Source organism: Ailuropoda melanoleuca, chromosome 1, assembly GCF_002007445.2.
Source record: "Ailuropoda melanoleuca isolate Jingjing chromosome 1, ASM200744v2, whole genome shotgun sequence".
Lineage (NCBI taxonomy): Eukaryota > Metazoa > Chordata > Mammalia > Carnivora > Ursidae > Ailuropoda > Ailuropoda melanoleuca.
In genome coordinates, this window is record NC_048218.1 from 78,112,608 (window position 1) to 78,133,973 (window position 21,366).

A 21,366-nucleotide genomic window follows, 5' to 3' on the forward strand; every position below is an offset into this window, starting at 1 on the left:
TCAGGGCACCTGTCAGAGCTGCCCACTCGATCTGCAGGTTAGGCCAGGTAGGCTTTTTGCAGCTTCCAAATCAAGGCCACACAACCTGGTTCTCAGAAGTCTGTTTCTATAGAAACTATGATGTTCTTATGTGGCACTGACATCCCAGAATCACAAGTCTCTTAGAAATTCAGAGATCATTGCGTCCTCTAGATAAGGAAAATGAGAGCAAGGTGAAGTGGCTTGCCCTTGGCCCAACCCGAACTGAAGTGCAGGTCGTTTAGCTCACACGGGGCCAGTTCTCAGTACCTGAGAGTAGGCATTGGCAAACTTTTCCTGTAAAGGGTCACATAGTAACTATTAAAACAATTAGGCTTTGTGGGCCGTACGGTCTCTGATGCAACTACCTCACTCCGTCCACTTAGCATGAAAGCCGCCGTAGACAATAGACGTGAATGGGCATGGCTGTGTTGCAACACAACTTTATTTACACAAACAAGCCGCAGGCTGGATTTGGCCCTTGAGGCGTGGTTTGCCCATTTCTGTTCCAGAACCTCATGTGGTCTACAACCAGTAGCAAGGGCATCACCTGACAGTGTCAGCAATGCGGACTCTCGGGTCCTGGGGCAGACCTGAAAAAGTCGAATCTGCGTTTCCACAATACCCCCTGGGGATCATATGTGTGTCGGAGTTTGAGAAGCAGGGCACTGGTGAGCCCAGCTGCTCCCCCTAAGAGTGCCAAGAAGAAACTATAGATTAGGAAAATGAGACTCAGGGAGATCTGTGGACCTGCCTTGGTCACATACATTGGTGGATATGGGACTAGAACCCAAGTCCTACTATTTCAACATGAAATTCTTTCTGCACACACCGGAGTACGGGCCCCAGCCTCCTCATTTCTGGCTGGCTCTGACCCAACTCAATTCACTGGAAATTCAAGAAAAGCAGTCCCTCATCCTTTGCTGACTTCTGGGTCAAGAGGGCTCTGACTCCAGCTGTGTCTCCTCTTCTTCCCCATCTCATCCCCAACCAAGACCTGGGAGGGACTGGCAAGGTAGAATTGTGCCTCGGGGGCTGCTCAGCATTGGCACCGGGGAAACTTGCTCTGCCAGGAAGCTGGAGTTAAACTTCAGTTTGATTCCTGCCTTAAGAAGTTTACTACTCAAAATAGAACCACAGAGCCAATGAACCCTTCATTTTTCACATGCAGAAGAAACTTCTAGAGTAACTCTTTGGCAGGCCTAGACATCTTAGATTTTTCCCCCTTTGCTTGCCCCACCTTGGCCCACACACCAGTCCCTATTTCTCTGTAGCAGCTTGTTAGCCATTTGATACCGGGTGTCTGCTAAGACACAATCCACATGCTGGCCACTCTGCTCCACATGGCCTGAGCTTTGGTGTTCTTCATCTGTTCCTAATTTGGGTAAGAAGCATTTCATGTTCTTAATTAATCAACTAAGTATGTGTGGGGCTGCTTTTACTGAGCACTTAGGGCCAAGGCGTTTGCATATTTAATTACAGATCTTCCTTGACTTACAATGGGGTTACATCCTAGTACCATCCTTGTACCCCACTGTAAGTTGACAATACTGTAAGTTGGAAGTGTATTTACTACACTTAACCTCCCGAACATCGTAGCTTAACACAGCCTACCTTAAATGTGCTCCGAACACTTACATTACCCTACAGTTGCGCAAAATCATCTAACACAAAGCCTATTTTATAATAAAGTCTTAAATAGCTCACGTAATATAATGAATCCTGTGCTGAAACTGAAAACCAGAATGGCTGTCTGCGCAGCCGTCATTTACCCCATGATCGCATGGCTGACTGGGAGCTGTGGTTTGCTGCCCCTCCCAGCAGCACGAGACAGTATGGTACCACATATCACTGGCCTGGGAAAAGATCAGAATTCGAAGTGTGAGGTATGGTTTCTACGGAGTGTATTGCTTTTGCGTTACCGTAGAGTCGAAACATTGTAAGTCGGAAACCTGTATTTAATCCACTTTATGGCTGAGGACACTGAGGTTAGTAGGGTTACGTGGCCCAAGAACACAGACAGTACAGGATAGAGCGCGGATTCAAACCTGCCTTCAAGTACCGCCGGGGCTCCAGGTGCCATGGAGGATGCAAGCAAGAGTGTGAGGTGTCCAGACCTCCAGGAGCTTACAGTCTACCTACAGGAAATACGTGGAGAACAATCCTGTTAACACTGGTATGATAGGCGAGCACCACAGAGTGGCAGAAACAGAGTATCTTAAGAGTGTAGGGGGCAAGACAAAGAGGGCTTTCCTTAGGAACTTGATCCCTGGCGGCCAGTCCTGTGCCCTGTGCCCAGGAGGTGATCAGGAAATATCTGATGTAAGAATGAACGAATGAATGAATGAATGAGCGCGCTACAGAATGTGTCTATGCTGACACGTGAGGCTGGCAAGGATTCGAAAAGCCAGTGAGTGAGAGAAGGGGAACATGGGCCGTGTTCTTGAGTCATGTGCCCGGAATTTGTCATGTGCCATGCAATTTGTCCCCGATCCTCGAATAATAGGAAGAGAGGAAGATGTGAAGGTATTTAGGCCCAGAGCAATAAGATGGGAGAGGAGTGTGCAGTTTGGGTTAGAGGACAGACAAAGGGACCAGCAGCAGGAGACCAGTTCAGAGGCTAATGGAGAACAAAAGCCAGCAGGAAGTGGGGGACAGACGGAGGGGACGCTGCCCTGTGGGTGGCCCTGCACCCCCCCCCACAAACCACCCAACGCATCCCGGCTTCTGCCCACACGCTCTGCCCTCCTGTCTGCCTCCACACCAAACCGCTCCCCTTGCACCAAAACCTGGGTGTTTTCCACCTCCAGTGCGCTGCCAGCACCTACCTCTTCCCATTTTCAGGACACTTCATCCAATACTGGTTAAGCATCTACTTGAATTTAGCACTAGATGCTAGAAATATTTTATATTCATCATCTCAGTTTAATCCCCTACAGCACCCTTGAGAAACGTTTTATAATTAGAAAAATGAGGCTCAGGGAGGTTAATTGACCTGTCCGAGGCCACACTAATTGGCAGATCTGGGACTAGGGCCAAGTGCTAGTGTTGCAAACATGGTGTTCTCTCCAAACACACCTCAGTACCCTCCCCCACCTCCCCATCTCTGGCCAATCCTGACCCAACACCAGAAACAGTCCGTCCTGATCACAGCTCCCTGCTTCTGCCTTTCTGGGGCAGGTGGGTGGTGTGCACATCTCTCTGAGCTGTGATTAGCTTGGTGGGTGTAGATGTCTGCAATGCACCTTATTATATGTGTCATGCCTGAGAATCAGGTTTGAGTTGAACTGGAAAATCTCATCACTAATTGATTTATTTTATTATATACACCGTACCTGGAACTGAAGCTTCTCGAGCTCAGTGAGCAAAATAAAGCCAGATAATACACCAAAAAAATACCAACAATAGCATTTCACACTCAAGCCGAGAAAGCCAGCATTCCATTTAATAAGATTGTGCAGCCAAGAAGTCTGCCCTGAGAGGAGCTGAGAAGAGGCCCAGGCCTTCCATGCTCACTTCCTGGCCATCAGACACCCTATCACTCTCAGGTATTTTGTCTCTGCCTTGAGTTCTTTATTCCGAGCTTATTTCTGGAGTCAGACAAGCCTTGGTTTGAATCCCAGCTATACCACATGCCAGCTTCGTGCCATGAGGCAAACTCCTCAAGCCCTCTGAGCCTCAAGAGTTTTTTTTATGTTGAGATAATAGTTTCTATCTAACAGAGTTGCCATGAGGGTTAAAAGCAATAACCTTTGTAAAGCTCTAGGCCTGGCCCAGAGTCTGCACTCTATCCTGGTCATTCTCTTCGATCTTCACTCGGACCACCCGGTCAAGATTCCTCGTTCCTCCACTGCCTCCCAGGCCTTCTAAGACATTCTCACTCTTGGTTTTTGTTGGAGCCATGATGATTTCAGACCCTCCATTTCCAGGAGATCGTTGCTTCCTGAAAAATTTCCCACCACACAACTTCCCCAGATAACTGCCTCTCCCCTTCTCAAGCACCTGACCCTTGGGCGTAGAGGGGATTAGAAGCCCCCCTTCCACAAAGGACAGAGCTTTCATCAGAGCCCTGCCCAGCCCAGGAGGAGAAGGCCACACGGAATGGAGGCCCCACTCTTTCCTCCTCACCCCACCACACAGCAGGCTTTCAGGAGCCAACAACAATGGCCATTGTGAGCCCACACTTGCTCTTTCTCTTGCCTCAGTGTAGGGTTGCACAGAATGTTCTGTCTTCCGCACAGTGTAAGGAATGGTAGGGGAACTGCCAATCTGCTCTTGACACAGACAGTCAGGAAATCCGGCCTCTACTTCTGTTGGAGCAGCTTAAACAAGGATAGATTGCCCCCACCCCAAGTCAGGGAGAATGGAGGCCCCAAGGAAGAAAGTGACCTGCCCAAGGTCACCCAACTGGACAGACAGCCAGAGCAGAGACAAAAATCCCAGCTCCTGCCTGCTAGATCAACACATCTGCTTTCCCTCCAACCCTACAGCCTCTCCTCTTCAGATAGTAGAGGCTCTGGGCTGTTTCTCCTTCCTACCTTTGCCACCTGCATTATCCAGAGGCAAAGACCAGTCAATACCCACTCTTCTGGGGCTTTACAGACCCCTGGAAGTAGAAGAAACCTGTAAACCAGTCTGACAACAGCAGGGCACAAAGGAAACTTCCCTCAGAGGAGGTGCCTAGCTAGACCAGGCGTATCAAAACGATGCCTCAAATATCTCCAGATCCTCCTTGTTCAGCCCAGGAACAATGGATCACTATGGGATTGTATCTCTCTCTCTTATACACGCAAACACAGGAATGCAGGGAAAGGAAAGGAACTAAAGGAAGTCATTTCCAAGTAAAATGCTAAGCCCCCTCCCCACTTTAGAATAAAAGAAGTAGAAATAGGGGTGCTTCATTTGCCAGGAGGGGCAGTCATCTTAAAATCTCAAGGTCATAGTATCTCTGGCCATCAGGTATGTCTGTTTTTCTTCTTAGCACTTCATTCTTCCCTTACCTTCTCTTCCCTCTTTTCCTACCCACCCCTCCCCCATCTTCCATCTCCTCCTCCTCTCCCTCTTTTTTTTTTTTTTTTCCCCTCTGCACTACCTTCCCTGGGTCACATTTATGACCAGCTGCAGAGGGCCACTCACTTACCAGGTAGCAGGACAGGATATTCTGAAGACACCCCTTTCTAAGGAAACATAAAATCACAATAACCGCCACTGTTTGTTGAGGGCTCTCTGTGCAGGGCTCCTGATTTGTTCATGTCTAAACCTCACCACAACCCTGCCAGTGAGTTATTATATCTCCATTTGCCAGAGAAAAGACAGATTTGGGGGAGGGCACCTGGGTGGCTCAGTCGGTTGGGCATCTGACTCTTAATCTCTACTCTGGGTCATGGATTCAGGCCCCACATTGGGCTCCACGCTGGGAGTGCAGCCTACTTAGAAAAAAAAAAAGACAGACTCAGGGAAGCAAAGTGACTTCTCCCAAAGTAATAACACTAGTGGGTGCCAAGCAGTAGTAATTGATGTAAACCTGTCCACAGCCCATGCTCTGTGCCCCACAGCTTTTCTTAGGCACGCATGCTTTACAACGGGTTTGCAGGATGCCAAGGAATGAGTCCTCCTACCTGCTTAGTTTGCTGGCAAAGGTCCATCTGCCTCTATTCTGTGTCTGAGCTTGGATCTCTGGGAAGAGCATTGGTCCCAGATTATTCTTCAGGGTAGGTGTGGTTGGGATACGTGAGGGCCTGGTGCTTTGACAGGCCAGGTGGGAACGTGCTCAGTGAAACTCCTGTTTGTCAGTTATAGCCTTCCTTTCTTACTCATCCTTTTGTGCCCAAGGAAACCCCAGAGCCCCTCCCCTCCAGAAAATCAAGAAATAGTCCTGTGGGGTTCTCCCTCTCCCTGCGTCCGGGCTATTTTCAGGCTGCCAGGCTACTGAGTTGGCTTTGAAGCTCTTTAGCCTGGAGCATTCTTTCATCTCCGCAGACCAGACCCAGCAGGAAGCTGAGGTGGTCTGATCGTGCCTGGCTTTGTGGGGCTCTGGGTGCCTGAGCAACCAAGGGCACGTGGCCCATCTCCATGGAAATTTGGAGGCAAGAGAGGAGTCCAAGGTGACACCTGCCACTGCCTTGGCAGGCCGAGTCTGAGAGAGCGCTGTCAGCTACCACTCACCTTTCTAGACTGTGGGGACTGAACCTGGCCCCACCTCAAGGCAGAGCTCCGCTTGCATGCTTTCCTTCTGAGAAGAGTAAGAAGGGCGACCGCCCCGCCCGCCCCCCCCCCCAGTGCAGGTCAGCTTCTCCCTAGCAGAGGGAGCAGGAACATTTCTAATTGCTGTTTATAAAGCTTCTTCATATTCTTTAACTCTTTGTCCTCGAAATAACTCATGAAGTAGGTTTTATTATTGTGCCTGTTATGGGCAAGGACCTGGGGGGATTTTGTCACCCCCAAAATTCATATGTTGAAGCCGTAACCCTCTACCTCAGAATGTGACTGTATTCAGAGATAGGGCCTTTAAAGGAGTGGTCAAGATGAAATGAGGCAGTGAGGGTGGGCCCTCATCTAATCTCAGTGTCCTTATAACAAGAGAAGATTTGGACGCACAGAGAGAAATGCCAGGGAAGCGCCCACTCAGAGGAAAGGCCATGTGAAGAGGCAGCCAGGGGGTGGCCATCTGCAGACCAAGGAGAACAGCCTCAGGGGAAACTGACCCTGCCAACACCTTGGTCTTAGCTGTCCAGCCAACACAACTGTGAGAAAATAGATTTGTGTTGTTTTAAGCCTCCCAGCCTCATGGGGTTTTGTTGTGGCAGCCTTAGCAAACCAACGGACTCGGAACAGACAAATAACCTGCCCTGTGTGGACACGGAGATTGAGCTGAAGCTGTTAGCCCCAAACTTCAGACCTTGTGCAGAGTTTCTCAGCATTTTCCATGAACCCTGTGAGTCCTTATTTGTTTACCAGAGGCCATTTATTGAGTTGGGACAAATTCCTTTTTGCATTTCTAATTAGTCAGACACGTACCCCTGCCAGGAAGAGCTTCAGATGAGCCTTAACTAAGTAGTGTTACCCACGAAGCTGATAGGACTCCAGCCCAAAGCAGTGATGCCCAACGTCTCGGCTACCCGTGCTGCTAGAGCCCAGGTAAGGGGACAGTGCCCACAGGCGCCCTGGAGTGTGGGCCAGGCTTCCTTGCCAGTATGGTGGGATGGTTCACAAACTCTCTGGGCGCCATCATGTGGAGTTTTAGCACCTCCATTGGGGATTGCTTGGTTGCCTGGGCTGGCCCATTCCAGCTCTTAGACCTAAATCTGGAGTATGACTGACTAAAGGGGAAATGGTAGGAGTGGGGTTGAGGGTAGCAAGGCATCCTGTTAGGCTAAGAATCTCCGGTGATTCCCTATGGTACAGCAAGCAAGGAGCTCAAATCATACCACTCATATATCCCGAGCTTCCCTTGCATGTTAAATGACTGAATTTTCATTAGTGTGAACCAGAAGCCAAGATGAGGATGATCATAAAAATTATGCGTTAAGGGGCGCCTGGGTGGCACAGTGGCTAAGCGTCTGCCTTCGGCTCAGGGCGTGATCCCGGCGTTATGGGATCGAGCCCCACATCGGGCTCCTCCGCTGTGAGCCTGCTTCTTCCTCTCCCACTCCCCCTGCTTGTGTTCCCTCTCTCGCTGGCTGTCTCTATCTCTATTGAATAAATAAATAAAATCTTTTTAAAAAATTATGCGTTAAGAGAGGAAATGGGCGCTGGTGGCTCAGTCGGTTAAGCATCTGCCTTCAGCTCAGGTCATGATCCCAGGGTCTTAGGATCGAGCCCCACATTGGGCTCCCTGCTCAGCAGGGAATCCAATTCCCCCTTGGCCCCTCCTCCTACTCATTCTCTCAATCTCCCTCTCTCTCTCAAATAAATAAAATCTTTTAAAAAAAGAGAGAAAGGCAAAAACCAGACTGGGTTATCATTACCTGTTATATGAAGATTAAATAAGTTAATTCATGGAAAGCCTGCTACCCAGTTCAATCTAGGCAAGTAGTTATTATTATTATTATTATTACTAATCACTATCATTTCCCTCTTTCACATCAAACCTATTAAGGTCTTTGGCACTAAAGCATGTATCTTATTCAGTTTATTCAACAAACATTTACTGGGAGCCTTCTATATGCCAAGGGCTAGATTAGTTGCTGGGGTTACAAAGATAAAAAAAACAGGAAAGCATCCCCACTTTCAACTCTCACTGAAGTTGGGAGAGTGATATGTTCAGAAACAGTTGTCTTTTGCTGACATCCACCATCTGAGCAAAGGAGAAGGAAGAAGCATGGTGCCTGGGGTATCCCAGGAGTTCTCCAAGCAGAGGGACACCTGTGCAGGGAACAGGGCCAGCTAGCAGATGACCTTGCATGCCTGGCGCAGGAGCCAAGACTGTCCCTTGGGCCTCCAGAGCCCCAGAAGGGTCTGAAGGAGGGAGTGGACTGATCAGACATGCCCCTTCACTATGAATCCGCAGCCAGGTTTACCTGTCAGTATGGAGCTCCAATCCCTCCTGCTGACAGTGGGCAGGACTAAGAAAATAAAAGCAAAATGGGACTGTTGAGATCAAGGAAGTAGGAAAAGGAGCAGAAAGAAGGAAGAGATAAGAGGAAGGAAAAACAGAGCGGGATGCCCATTTAATGTAAAGCTCCCCCGAATGTGTGGCCTCTGTGTGGGGGTGTGAAACTATGAGGACCACTGAAGATGTTTTAAAAATTTTAGCCTGAATATTGGAGTTTGGGACGCTTGTATACAGCTCTAGGAAGGTAGCCAAACAGACGATTGGGAGTTGTCAGGCTGAATCTGGCAGGAAAGGAAAGTGAAACTAATAGATTTTTAGTGGCCACTCTGTACCAGACACTTTAGCATTTAGCTCTGCCGTTTCGATCTCATAACCACACTTGAGGTCTGTATTATTCCTAACTCCTAATTTTCAAGTGATAAACCTCTAGATCAAAGTAGTCAGGAAGTAACTTGTTTATATTCTTTTTCAGTAACTCCCGCATGTATTTTGGACAGTTGTATTGCCTAAGGCTTAGGTTCTCAATCTTGAGCATGCCTCAGAATCTTCCAGAGGGCTTGTTAGAACACAGACCGCTGGGCCTAACCCCCGGAGTTTGTGATTCAGTAGGTCTGGGGTGGGGCCCGAGGATTTGTGTTTCTAACAAGTTCCTGGGCGACACTGATGCTGCTGTTACAAGACCACACTCTGAGAACCACTAGCCTATGGGGATGGTCCACCCAACAACCCAGCCCAGCGGTTCCCAAACTGTGCTGCCTTTTGGAATCACCTAGGGATCTTTAAAAACAAACACTGACACCTAGCTCCCAGGCCCAAACATTCTGATTTAACTGGTATAGATGAAATCGTCATTTGTAAAAACTCTCCAGGTAACCCTAACATGCAGCAAAGTATGGCAACCATTGACCTAGCCTCACTTCACCTTGACGCTACTGCCCACTGTCACCCTCTTCTTCAGCTGCCCAGCACTGGGGCCATAGAAGGACTTGGCATGTACTAGCACTGCTCACCGCACCTCTTTCCAACCCTCCTTCTCCTACTGGCTCACAACACGTTCTTCTTAGAATGCATCACGCCTCTCACCTCCTTCTCCCTTTCCTCCAGGCTTTCGTCTCCTTCCCTATTCAAACTAGACCCTGTGCTACAGTAAGTATTACACCCATCTCTTGCCCATCACCAGCACATCAACCCCCTTGTTCTTTCTTTGACCACATCTACCTGGAAAAGTTTGAGGATCTAGACCAAACTGCAGGCATGCGAGTGCAGAGAGGCTTCTCGAAGTTGATGGTGCCTGAGCTGAGTTCTGATGAACAAGTAAAAGTGGAAGTGGGCATTTCAAGCAGGGTTACAGCATTCATAGAGGCACAAAGGAGGGATTACTTGGAGAACTTCACACTGGTGTGTATGTCTGGAGAGGTACTTAGCCCTGCAGTGTCAGGAAAGAAAACTGCGGAGGCAGGCTCTTGCCAGATGGGGACAGGCCTTGGGCATCAAGCCAAGGAGTTTACATCATGTTTACAAGTATGAAGAGCAGTCACTTGATAGGTTTTTTAAAATGACTATTAAATTATAACATTAATACATACTTATAGAAAATATGAAAAATGGAGAAAAACATCAAGTAGAAAATAACAAGGATCTTGAATCTAATTATCCAGAACTCACCACTCAAGATTTTAAGGGAATTTGTCCTTCTCTTCTGTGCCTATTCTTACGTAGCTGAGGGCATGCTGTGAATAAATAACTGTATATCTCACCTTCACACTTAACGTTATGTACATATTTAATGTTTTTGAAATTTTGTAAATATCTTAATGGCAACACAAAAGTCTATCGTCATGGATACCGTATACTTTATCTAACTATTCTTATACAGATGGAAATGAGGAGGTGGGGGGGATGTCACTATTATAAATGATACAGCAGTGTTCATATCTATGTGCACTTAGATCCTGTCAATGATTTCTTGTGATTGGTACCAAAAAAGAAATTAATGAATCAACAGTTTGAAAATTGTAGACTCCCATTGTCAAATTTCTTTCTAAAAAGTTTTTGCCAATTTACACTTTCATCATAGGTGTGAAAGAATGCACATTTCATCTTCTCTTGCCAGCACTTGGTGTTATGATTGGTGCCACTGAAGGATTTTTGGTATGAGGATGACATGAGTGGATTTGCATTTATAAAATCACATACTGGAGGCTGAGTCAAGTGGCCAGATTGGAGCTGCTATTGCCGTCCTTGTTGTTCCTGCTTTGCTTCCACATTCTCCTTCTTCCATTTTCCCATTCTTCATCCTTTTTTCCTCCTCAGAGAGTGTATGTTAAGTGTTCCCTGCACACAAACATAAGGCTTTGTTACCAAGAGTGGAGCTGAAGGCCTGGCTTTAGCGGTTGCAACTTGTGCCCAGCTCAGCGACCCTCTTCTTACAGTTCTATCCAAAAAGAAAAAAAAAGGGAAAAAAAAGGAATTTCTGGGCAATAATTCTCCTTGGGTAGAAATATTTTTTTATATTTTTCAACGAAATTGCCAAGTGGATTTAATGCTAAGTTAATTTCTTTCTGCATTCTGTGACCGTCCAACCCTACATATGATCGTCTCTGTCCCTGGAACATATGTGCTCCTTCTCCTTCTTAACCCAGCAAATTACCTGGCATTCATCCTTCAAGATTTTCCTTAAACGTCTGTGATACCTTCCTCCCATACTTAGCCCAGTCATAATCAGTTACTCGGGCCTCCCTATCCCTATAGTTCAGTTACAACATTTTCTACACCTAATGCATTTTCTCCTTCTTGGCCAAGAGTCCTTCAAGAGTAGAACATTTTGTATTCCCGGTTCTTATCTGGCTCTCAGTTGCTACTCAGTAACTTATGAATAAATGAATGAATGAATGAATGAATTCCTGTTTTACTAAGGTGCATGGACATTCCAGCTTAAATACTAATGAGTTGAAAAGTGTAAAGAGAGACAATATGGAGATGATGTGAATTGCCAAAACCACACTCTGAATAGTGCACTGGTACCAGGTAAAACAGACATCTGGTATACCAGATGTCCTGATCCTGGATTCTAAGTTCCAAATATTAATTGTTCTGTGTGCTTAGATGTTGATTTGCACTCTATTCTGTTTTATTTTAACTCCAAATTTAATTTATGCATAAGTATCTCTGTGCTAAAGGAAGTAAAGGGAATTAAGTGATGCCAAAATATCCCAAAGTGTGTATCAGTTACCATGGACGTTTATAGGTATCACACAAAAGAAGAGTCTTGTGGTCCCATAAGTTTGGGAGACAACATTAAATAGATTTCTTTATCTCAGAATTCCCTGGTAGGCATTGTAAGAAATTGAAAGAAAGATCAGCTAGGCAATGATGGAGAAATAGAAGAGCAGTCAGGTCTTCCTTCAGTAGTAGACAGGAGTCATCCTAGCCTCTTTATGCCAAGGAAGATTCAGAGTACAAATTCAAAAGCAGAATGGCAAAAACTATACCAGGATCCTAGCCCCTTACCCTGCATTTATCTCCTCAGTCCCACATGTGGGTAAGCTTCTGCCCCCCACCCACCCACCATGCGGATGAGATCAGCCTTCATTACTTCTCTTCTAGAGCCAGGAAGCAAGGTAATGTGTGGGAAGTGATAGCTGCAAGGTAATGTGTGGGAAGTGATAACAACTTAAAGCCATTCAACAGGAAAATTTGTTAAAAGACCAAGACATTGTAAAAGCTGAAACGCTTGAGTCTATTAAGTCCCCTGCTTCTTAGAACATTTTGTTACCAGGAAATGTTTCAAGGAGGGAAAACACTGAACTATAACAGCACTGTCAGATACCAAAGCCTGGTACAAAGAGCAACATTTTACACGACATCTGTCTTTCTGCCATTAGAGGAACCTCTGAAAAGTTCTGCTTCTTTTTTCTCCTACCCCAGTGTAACTCCCCCACCCTCTTCACCCTAGACACACTCCTCTATTTCTCTCCTTCCTCCTCCCCCCTCCTCCTCCTCCCTCCCTTCCTCTCCCCTCTCTCATTCATAACCCATGCTGATTTCACATACGCTTAAAATGACACAGTAAGCTAAGACTACCCAATGGTTATTTAATGCTCTTTGGTAAGAAGGGAACTAATTAAATGACTAGAGGTTTAGATATTTGTTGGTTTTTGGATCCAAACTCCTTAAGAGAGCCTGGAGCATTCTCCTAAACAAACACTGCTCTCTCATGGCTTCTTGTTCCAAGCCCAAATGAGATGGAAAGTTTAAGGAGACAGTGTCTCTTCACAGATATGAAAAAAAGAAAAGAAAAAAGAGAACCAGAGGAGAATGGGAATGTGGATTGAAGTAGAGGGGAAAGCTTCTGTGCCTGTCAAGGAAGATGAATGAGCACGGTTTGTGTATCTGTTGGCAGCTGCTGTCCATCAGTGATCACCAGTCGGTTGGACTAGAACAGTGTTGACACATTGGTGGTCAGCTCCATGGTCTGCTTAACTCTTCATTAGAAATACGTCCGTCAAGAGAATGTTTTTAAACAACAGCCTTCCAAACAAAAAAGTAAAGACAAACCCAACTATCTCCTTGGCAATCTTAAACACCATTACACTATACCAGGAGGCACTTTAGACAAAAGCCATGTATTAAGTAAATAAAAGCATTAACTTTCTAGTTTGGGGATATTAGTAGGATGTTGGTGACTAGGTACAATCTGTGAGAAAAGTACCTTTGCCTTAGTAGGCGAAACAATGGAAGCTTTTAAAGAATCTGCCTTTTTGTTTTGTTTCTGTTTTAACTACAAAAGTTGTGTTGTAAAAATGAGTCCTGTTCCCAACATCAAACCTTGATTCTGCCATTGCTTTCACGGGAAATCGGGCAGGGATGGCCCAAGCCTCAGGAACTCTAAAAAAAGACATCTTCCAGGTGCTGAATCAGAAGTAACTGCCACTCTGGGAGGCCATCGATCCTATGTGACCCTGAGGCTGAGACTCATATTTTCTGTCTCACTGTTTCTACTGTGGACCCAGAAAAATTGGTGGAGATGAAATACTCTTTTCCTTGGCTCAGATGAGGCACCTGGTGTCCTGAAAGAGGTCACTGATTTCCCCAAGGATGTCCAAGGAGGTTGGCTCACCACTGGCTTCCCACAGGCCAAATTTGAGGTTAATTAACCATCAGTCATCATCAGTAGGGCCATGATGTTATTCTGACATGCAGAGAAAAGAAACTTGAACCAGCTACGGAGAAGGACTTTGGTCACCATTCCTTCCTATCCTAATCCCAAACCCATGTGTCTTGAGCTGCACTGGGGTGTTGAAAATCATTTCAGAAATAGTCGGTTCATCATTTGTTACTCTCCATTTGAAGAAGCTTCTTGAATTGCCAGCCTATTCATTGGATGCTTATTAATGTTCTGAATCAAAACCTTTTTTCACTGGGTTTCTGTTCATGAAAAATACATTTATTAACCTTTGGGGAAATTCCCTATTCAGAATGAGTTTGAAAATGCTGTTTGGTGGGAAACGAAAGGGTCTTATTGACAGATCTGGGTTTCTGACCAAAACCAGCCTGAGGAGCAGAGATATGTGTACGCACTGCTTCTGTTTGTCTCGCTCTGCAGACCTCAGTGACCAGCTCCTTGAAGTGGTGGGGCTAGAGGGAGCCATGGAGATGGGGCAGATCTACACTGGCCTGAAGAGTGCGGGCAGGAGGCTGGCCCAGTGCTCCTCTGTCACCATCAGGTATGCTTCCTCATTACCCAGCAGCCTCCAGGTCTTCCGCCCCCCCACCCTCCCCATACAGATAAAGACTAGGAAGCCATCTTTGGATTTCACTGCAGGGAGAAGGTGGGACAGAAGCTTGGTAACATTTATAAAGAATGTCTTTAGATACCATTAAACCATGTATAATGCAACCATCCAAGACATCAACTGAAGGGTCCACCATGACTGTTTGCTATTCTCTTACAATGAATTGGGGAAGTTCTCTAAATAGTATAAGATTATGAGGTTCAAAAAACCAGAGGTCCAACTCCTGCTTTTCTTTTTTTTAAATTCACTTAGCCAACATATAGTACATAATTCATTTCAGATGTAGAATTCAGTTATTCATCAGCTGCGTAGAACACCCAGTGCTCAGTGCTCATCACATCACGTGCCCTCCTTAATGCCCATCCCCCAGTTACCCCATCACCCCACCCACCTCCCCTCCAGCAACCCTCAGTTTGTTTCCTGGAGTTAATAGTCTCATGGTTTGTCCCCCTCTCTGGTTTCTTTCCTTTTGGTTTTCCCTCCCTCCCCCTATGATCCCCTGCCCGGTGTTGCCTTTCTTATCTTCACAAATTAAGATGCTAGATGTATGCCAGAGGGCACACTGTGACAGAAACCAGGTTCTCTGCTCGCTCTTTCTTGGATAGTGGCCTTAGAAATACTATTTCCTATGTGCCTTTGTAGAGTCAAACCAGCAACATCAGCAAATCTGTCATAATTGCCTAAGGGTGTGATGCTTCTGCAGGGTGTGGACTTCCCAGGGCAGTCACTGCAGGCTGCTGGAAGCAATGGGGTCTCAGAGAGGGGATCCTCTGATTTCAGTTGCTTCTGTTTAGTCAATAAAACTCATCAGATTCTTCTCCACCTGATTATTTGAGAAGTCTATTCCCTTCCTTTTCCCCATCCAATTTTTACAGTTCAAATCTTTTAGTGTGCCTTAGGGATCTCCTGGAGGGGCCACAGAATGCAGGTTTCCCAAAGTTATTTGACCACAGAACCCTCTTCTCCCGAAACCTCTTAGGCAAGTGTCCTCAGCACACTTTTAGGGAAATGCTGCTCTTGGCGCTACCCTGCATCCCTTGGAAAGATCCCCAGAGCTGGTTCCCTGACATCTCTTAGCTGAAGGTGTATCCCATGAAACCTTTTCTTCATTCCCTCCCTGTATTTTCTTTGTCTTGTCTAGTATTACCAGATCTTTGCTTGTTTTCTCTCTGGGCTGTTGACATGCTGGGGCCCCTGTTTTCCACACTAATCCCCATACTTCCTTCCTTGTCTGTCCTCTGTGATTCCAGCACTGAGTAGGTTCTGTCTGTTCACACACCTAAGCCATAACTGATCTAGACCACAGAGAAGGTAACAGCTTAGTCCCAGGGGAATCAAAAAATCCACATGTAAGAGGGAGGACTTTTTCTTCACATTCAGTAGACCTATTTTCAGATAGAGCAGAGCCAAGATCCCCATCCTCCTGGGCATTTCCTAGACACCCTCCTCAGCCCCAAGAACCAAAATGCCACTCTCTCCTCTCATGATTGGCTTTATTAGTAGGTTTATTATTTTTTATTATTAAATATTCCCAAGATCAGTCAACCATCGACATCAAAACATAGCCGGGGTCCCTCATTTTATCATTTCCAAAGCAGGGCAGACGCCATACCCAGGTGAGAGCTTCCCATCCAGAGGTGGCAACTATTCCCTGCTCACCCAGACCAGAGGCTTCCAAATGGACTTGCCTTTTCTCCCAAAGGCAATATAGTACAGATTCACAACTCTTCCACAGAAGGAAGTCAAAAGACCTCATCTCTCTCTTTTTAAGAATTGGTATGGCAGAGAAGCCTTGTCCCAAACAAGAGAGCGACACTGTCTTCTCTCCTCTCTTCCTACCCATGGGGAGAGTATTCCCAATGACCCCATTTCCCAGAGAAGTTAGGCTCAGAGTCCGTGCAACCATTGAGTGCCCTACTGTTCGAGACATAAATGAGAGGATCGTTAGGAGCGGGGGCAAGGCAAACACACTCAGACCTGAGCTGTGCCTTGCATAGGTTGGAGACGTTACTTCATTGACATGATGCAACCTCTCACTCAACAGAGAAACCAGGCCTTTTCCCATTTCATAACCTTTCCCATTTCACTGTGGAGTTTCTGGCACAGTCTGTAGGCCCTCCGGCTGGTTGTTGACTGAGGGTCTGCTCAGCAGTGGTGCTGCCATCCTTGTTGGCCGCTGTTTCCCAGACTTCCATGGACTTCACTGCTCACCCTGGATTGTGGTTCTCAAACTAGGGTCTGAGCACCAAAGCAACAGAATCGCCCTTAGCCTGAGTTGTGACCCTCGGATCAGCCTAGTCAGAATTCCTTAGGTGGGCTCAGAAATCTGTTTTTGTTTTGTTTTGTTTTTGTTTTTGTTTTTTAAAGATTTTATTTATTTATTCGACAGAGATAGAGACAGCCAGCGAGAGAGGGAACACAAGCAGGGGGAGTGGGAGAGGAAGAAGCAGGCTCGTAGCAGAGGAGCCTGATGTGGGGCTCGATCCCATAACGCCAGGATCACGCCCTGAGCCGAAGGCAGACGCTTAACCGCTGTGCCACCCAGGTGCCCCCAGAAATCTGTTTTTAACTAGCCCTCCAGGGGAGTCTTAGGAACCACTCCTGGGTGGGCAGATGTCTTCCCACTTCTGTCTCCTTTGTGGGGACCACCTAAAATTCTTGGGACTCCAGAAGCATCAAAGCTCACTGTGTTCTCTTGGTTCTCTGTATTCAAGGACAAACAAGCTGCTGCCGATGCAAGTGGATGGAGAGCCCTGGATGCAGCCCCCTTGCACGGTGAGTGTTGCCAGTCTTTGAGCTGAGGGTGAGAAGCTTTCTCTTGGGCCGCTCTGGGGCGCTGACAGTATGAAATCGCTGACTCTCCGAGTTGCCTGGGCTTGGGGAAGTCTTCTAGTGCGGCCTGTCTTCCACCTCATTCATCCGCCCATTCACGTACCTGCTAAGGCTTTATTGAACACCCGCTGTGTGCCAGGCACTGTGAGGTACCCATTCCCAAACCGAATGAGACAAAGGCCTGCCTCCAGAGTGCTCACACTTGGAACTGGTGAATTCTAAGACTTCACATGCAGTATCCTTGAGCGTCTCCTCTCGAGTCATTGCAGTGGCAGAGAACTTGCCACCCCAAAAGGAAGCCTGTTCTGTTGATGAATAAGTCTAATTGTTAGAAAGCATCTCCTTGTGTAGAAGCCAAATCTGTACCCTTGAGCTAGAACTTCCGCCCATGCATTGTGGCCCCCGGAGCCCTGGGTGGAGCACCCCCACAAGGCATACACTTCACCAGAGAGGCACCGACCTGAACTCCCCACTGCAAGGGGAGACACCGAGGTCTTGCTCAACACCCAGCACTGTGCCTGGGGCAGAACAGTGTTCATTGAACAATGAGTAAAGCACTGAACAAATGAGCAAACAAAATAGAAGGAACATTCTCATCCCCTGACTTACCATACCTATGGCAGCCCTCCATTTAGCACTGTGGCGGGCCAGGCATCCTTCCCGCTTAGCTAGAAACCCAGCTAAAAACTCGGTGGTGAAGAGGAACCACTGTCCTGGTGTTCGGGTCCTGGGTGCTCACTGGGCTATTACATTACTATCACCTTCAGAACTATCATGAATGTGCAAACCTCAAGAGGCAAAAGCAGTGTTTCTAAGCTCCCTCACTTGTGGAGTACTCAGATATCTCAAGAACCTGCTATTTTGAGTCCTCAGAACACCAAGTTTTCTTCTACTAGAGGAAGGGCTTGCATGAGATTTCTACCAGGCCTGAATTGTAGATGTGTTTCCATCACTCTTGTTCCATGTGACTTCTACAGATTATAAAACTGGCCCCTGGAGACAGACTCTAGGGATGGCAACTTCTATAAAGGGTATCAAAAGCAGAGATTTTTCTGCAAAACCTTACCTCAATCTTCTGGCTTCTATGAAGACTAAGAAAAAGATGAAAACACACTACAGCAAAAACTAATAATAGCTTACCACTTTGTTAGAATTAGAAAGGATGGAGGAAATTTCTACTACTTATAATTTTGATGGAGCTAAATTGAGAAAAATCTATCCAAACTCCTCTTGTCTTCTAAAAAAAGGCTGGAAGAAATCAGATCCTCTCCCACCTGGCTCAGCAAGATCTGGAAACTGGATTGCCATTTCTCTTACTGCAAGGACTTAATTTTTGAAACAGCCAAACGCTTCTCCTCTCCCCACCCTGACCCTCTCTCCAGGTCACCCTTCAGAGATTTCAACTCACTGGGAAAACATTTGTAACCCAGTGATCTTAAGACACAGTCCATGGATAGCCACATGTGAAGATGTAGGAGTCTGCCCAGGCTGCCATCACAGAATACCAGAGACGGGGCAGCTTCCACGACAGAAATGTCTTGTCCCACAGTTCTGGAGGCTGGAAGTCTAAGACCAAGGTGCTGGCAGGGTTGTCCTGGTGTGGCTTCTCTTCCTTTCTTGCAGACAGCTGCCTTCTCACTGTGTCCTCACATGGCTTTTTCTCTGTGCCTGCACACTCCTGGTGACTCTTCTGCTTATTGTAAGGATGCCAGCCCTCGTGGATTAGGGCCCCACCCTTCTGATTTTATCGACCCTTAATTACCCTCTTAAAGGTCCTGTGTCCAAATACAGTCACAGTGGGGGTTAAGGCTTCCACATACGAATTTGGGGGAGACCTAATTCAGTGCATAACAGAAAGTCACCTTCAGCTTGCAAGAGGGAAAACAAAAGTACCCTTGTTCAAACATTTTCCTGAAGGCACACACCAGCTGGGAAGTAATTCAGAATGAAAGGCTTAAGACATCATGACACAAAACAACTTTTGGTAAAAATTGAACCAGTTAAATTAGGATGAAGGAAAACAAAAACTATTAAATACTGTTGTGCGAATGAATGCACGTGGTGAAAATCATTCCATGAGACGAAAGATCTGTCATGTAAACATTAGGAAGCTGGGCCCCAAACCTGAGGTTATATTAACCAAGTCTGAAAGCATGTGGAAGGCCTTGGTGAAGGGACTGTAAAAAAAAAAAAATAAATAAATGAAAGAAAGAGAAAGAAAGAAAGAAAAGAAAAGAAGGAAGGAAGGAGTAAATTTTAAAATAAATAAATTTTAAAATAAACAAATAATAAAAATAAAAGTAAAATAAGGGATAGTAAAAATATGCTGAATTTTTTCATTTTCATTTTTCATTCTCTGCACTTTGATAATGAAAAAGTATAAGTTTTAGAAGAAAATTTGAAGAAACAGATAATCACTAGTGAAATCAAAAACAGGGTACACATCTTTCAAATCTGGGAAGGCTTAAATTTCATGAACCCTATCAATGTGAACCAGACAGAAAGCAAATAACAAGCAAACATTCAATTTCTTTAAGTTTTCATTTTAATTCCAGTTAGTTAACATATAGTGTTATATTAGTTTCAGTTGTACAACATAGTAATTCAACAATTCCATGCAACAATTCCATATATCACCCTAACAATAACAAGCAAACTTTAAAAAAAAATTTTAAGGCAAGATGAAAGAAGTTAAGGCTAAATATATCAATAATGACCCCAAAAATGTGCTAAAGTCCCCTATTAAAAGACAGAACTCTCATATTGGGTTAAAAATTAAAATCCAATGATGTGTTTCTTGTAAGAGATATACCTAAAGCAAAAGGACATATAGATCTTTTTATTTTATCCTTTATCAAGCATAGAGAAATTAAAAGTAGGAAATGATACTATTAATTATATTAATTTTAGGCAAACTAACCTTCCAACATGCCAAAAGCATGAAGTGGAATAAAGAAGGTCACTTTTTACTTAATAAAAGATACACTCACTTCTGAGATGTAATAGTCATAAAATTGTAGGTGGGTAATAACAGAATCAAAATATACACTGTGAAAAACAGGATGAATACATATTCTTAAAAAAATAGATATAAAAGAAAAAGTTGATATAGATACAAGTACTGAGAGGCTTTAAAATATTTTTTCTGTCTTATGAGGTCAAGAAGCAAAAATAAACAAATATCACAACACTGGATGAAATAACTCTATAACCTATAAACAAATTAAATATCTCATTTTTTTCCAAGGATCCAGAGAGTATTTACTAAAATAGACCTTAAACTAGTTCACAAAGAAAAAAAGCTATATAAAGCCAGAAGGAAAAATCATAAAGGTTATTTTATTGGACCATAAGGCGACAAAACCAGAAATTAATTATAGAAGATTAAATGAATAAACAAGCAAAATCCAATCACTTGTAGATTTTTTTAATTCTCCTAAAGAACAGCGGATTCAAAAGGAGATCAAAACTGCCATCATGGATTATGCCAAAAATAATAAAAATCAGAAGGTTCTCATTCAAAAACTGTAGAATATAGCCTGAACTATATTTGGAAGTAAATTCAAAGTGTCATATACTTCCATCATTTAAAAAGGGAAGACATGTAATGAATAATTGCAAAATTAGAAGAACAACAGTAAAACAAACTGAGGAGAAGCGGAAGGAAGAAAATAATAAGGATAAGATTAGAAATTACATAATTAGAAAGCAGGAAAATTGAGAACTTATTCTTTAAACATGTCAAATATTTGAAAGCCTAATTTTAAAAACAGAAAAACAGAGATCAGAAACATTAGAATATAAAATATATAATGTAACAAAATATAAATATAACTGCGATGGTTTCCTTTAGTTATAAGACATAATATGACATATTTAATATATAATCATCTTGCTTCTAATAAACTTAAACATCTTATGAAAATTCTAGGTAACCTCTAATGAAAGAAAAATGCCTTCAAAGAATTACACCCAAAATGATCTTAAAACAGATGGTCTTACCAGTGAGTTCTATATGTTAGGAAATAAATATTCATGTAGACTGTTCCGTATTATAAACAAAATAGAAAGTCACCTGATCCATTCATGAAATTAGGACAAATACAAAAACTGAAGAGAAATTATTCTTTTTTTTTTTAATTTTTATTTATTTATTTTAGAGAGATA

The 21,366-nt window shown here is 44.6% G+C and overlaps 1 protein-coding gene across 3 annotated transcripts in view; it reads left to right on the forward strand.

Annotated features, from left to right (window-relative positions):
* DGKG (diacylglycerol kinase gamma) overlaps nt 1-21,366 on the forward strand; it is a 193,114-nt gene that overhangs the window by 165,329 nt on the left and 6,419 nt on the right. For all 3 annotated transcript variants that reach the window (XM_002915692.4, XM_034661556.1, XM_019795766.2), the window contains 2 exons: nt 14,178-14,298; nt 17,082-17,142. In XM_002915692.4, the coding sequence (XP_002915738.2) occupies nt 14,178-14,298; nt 17,082-17,142 (182 nt within the window). The remainder of the gene's footprint in view (nt 1-14,177; nt 14,299-17,081; nt 17,143-21,366) is intronic.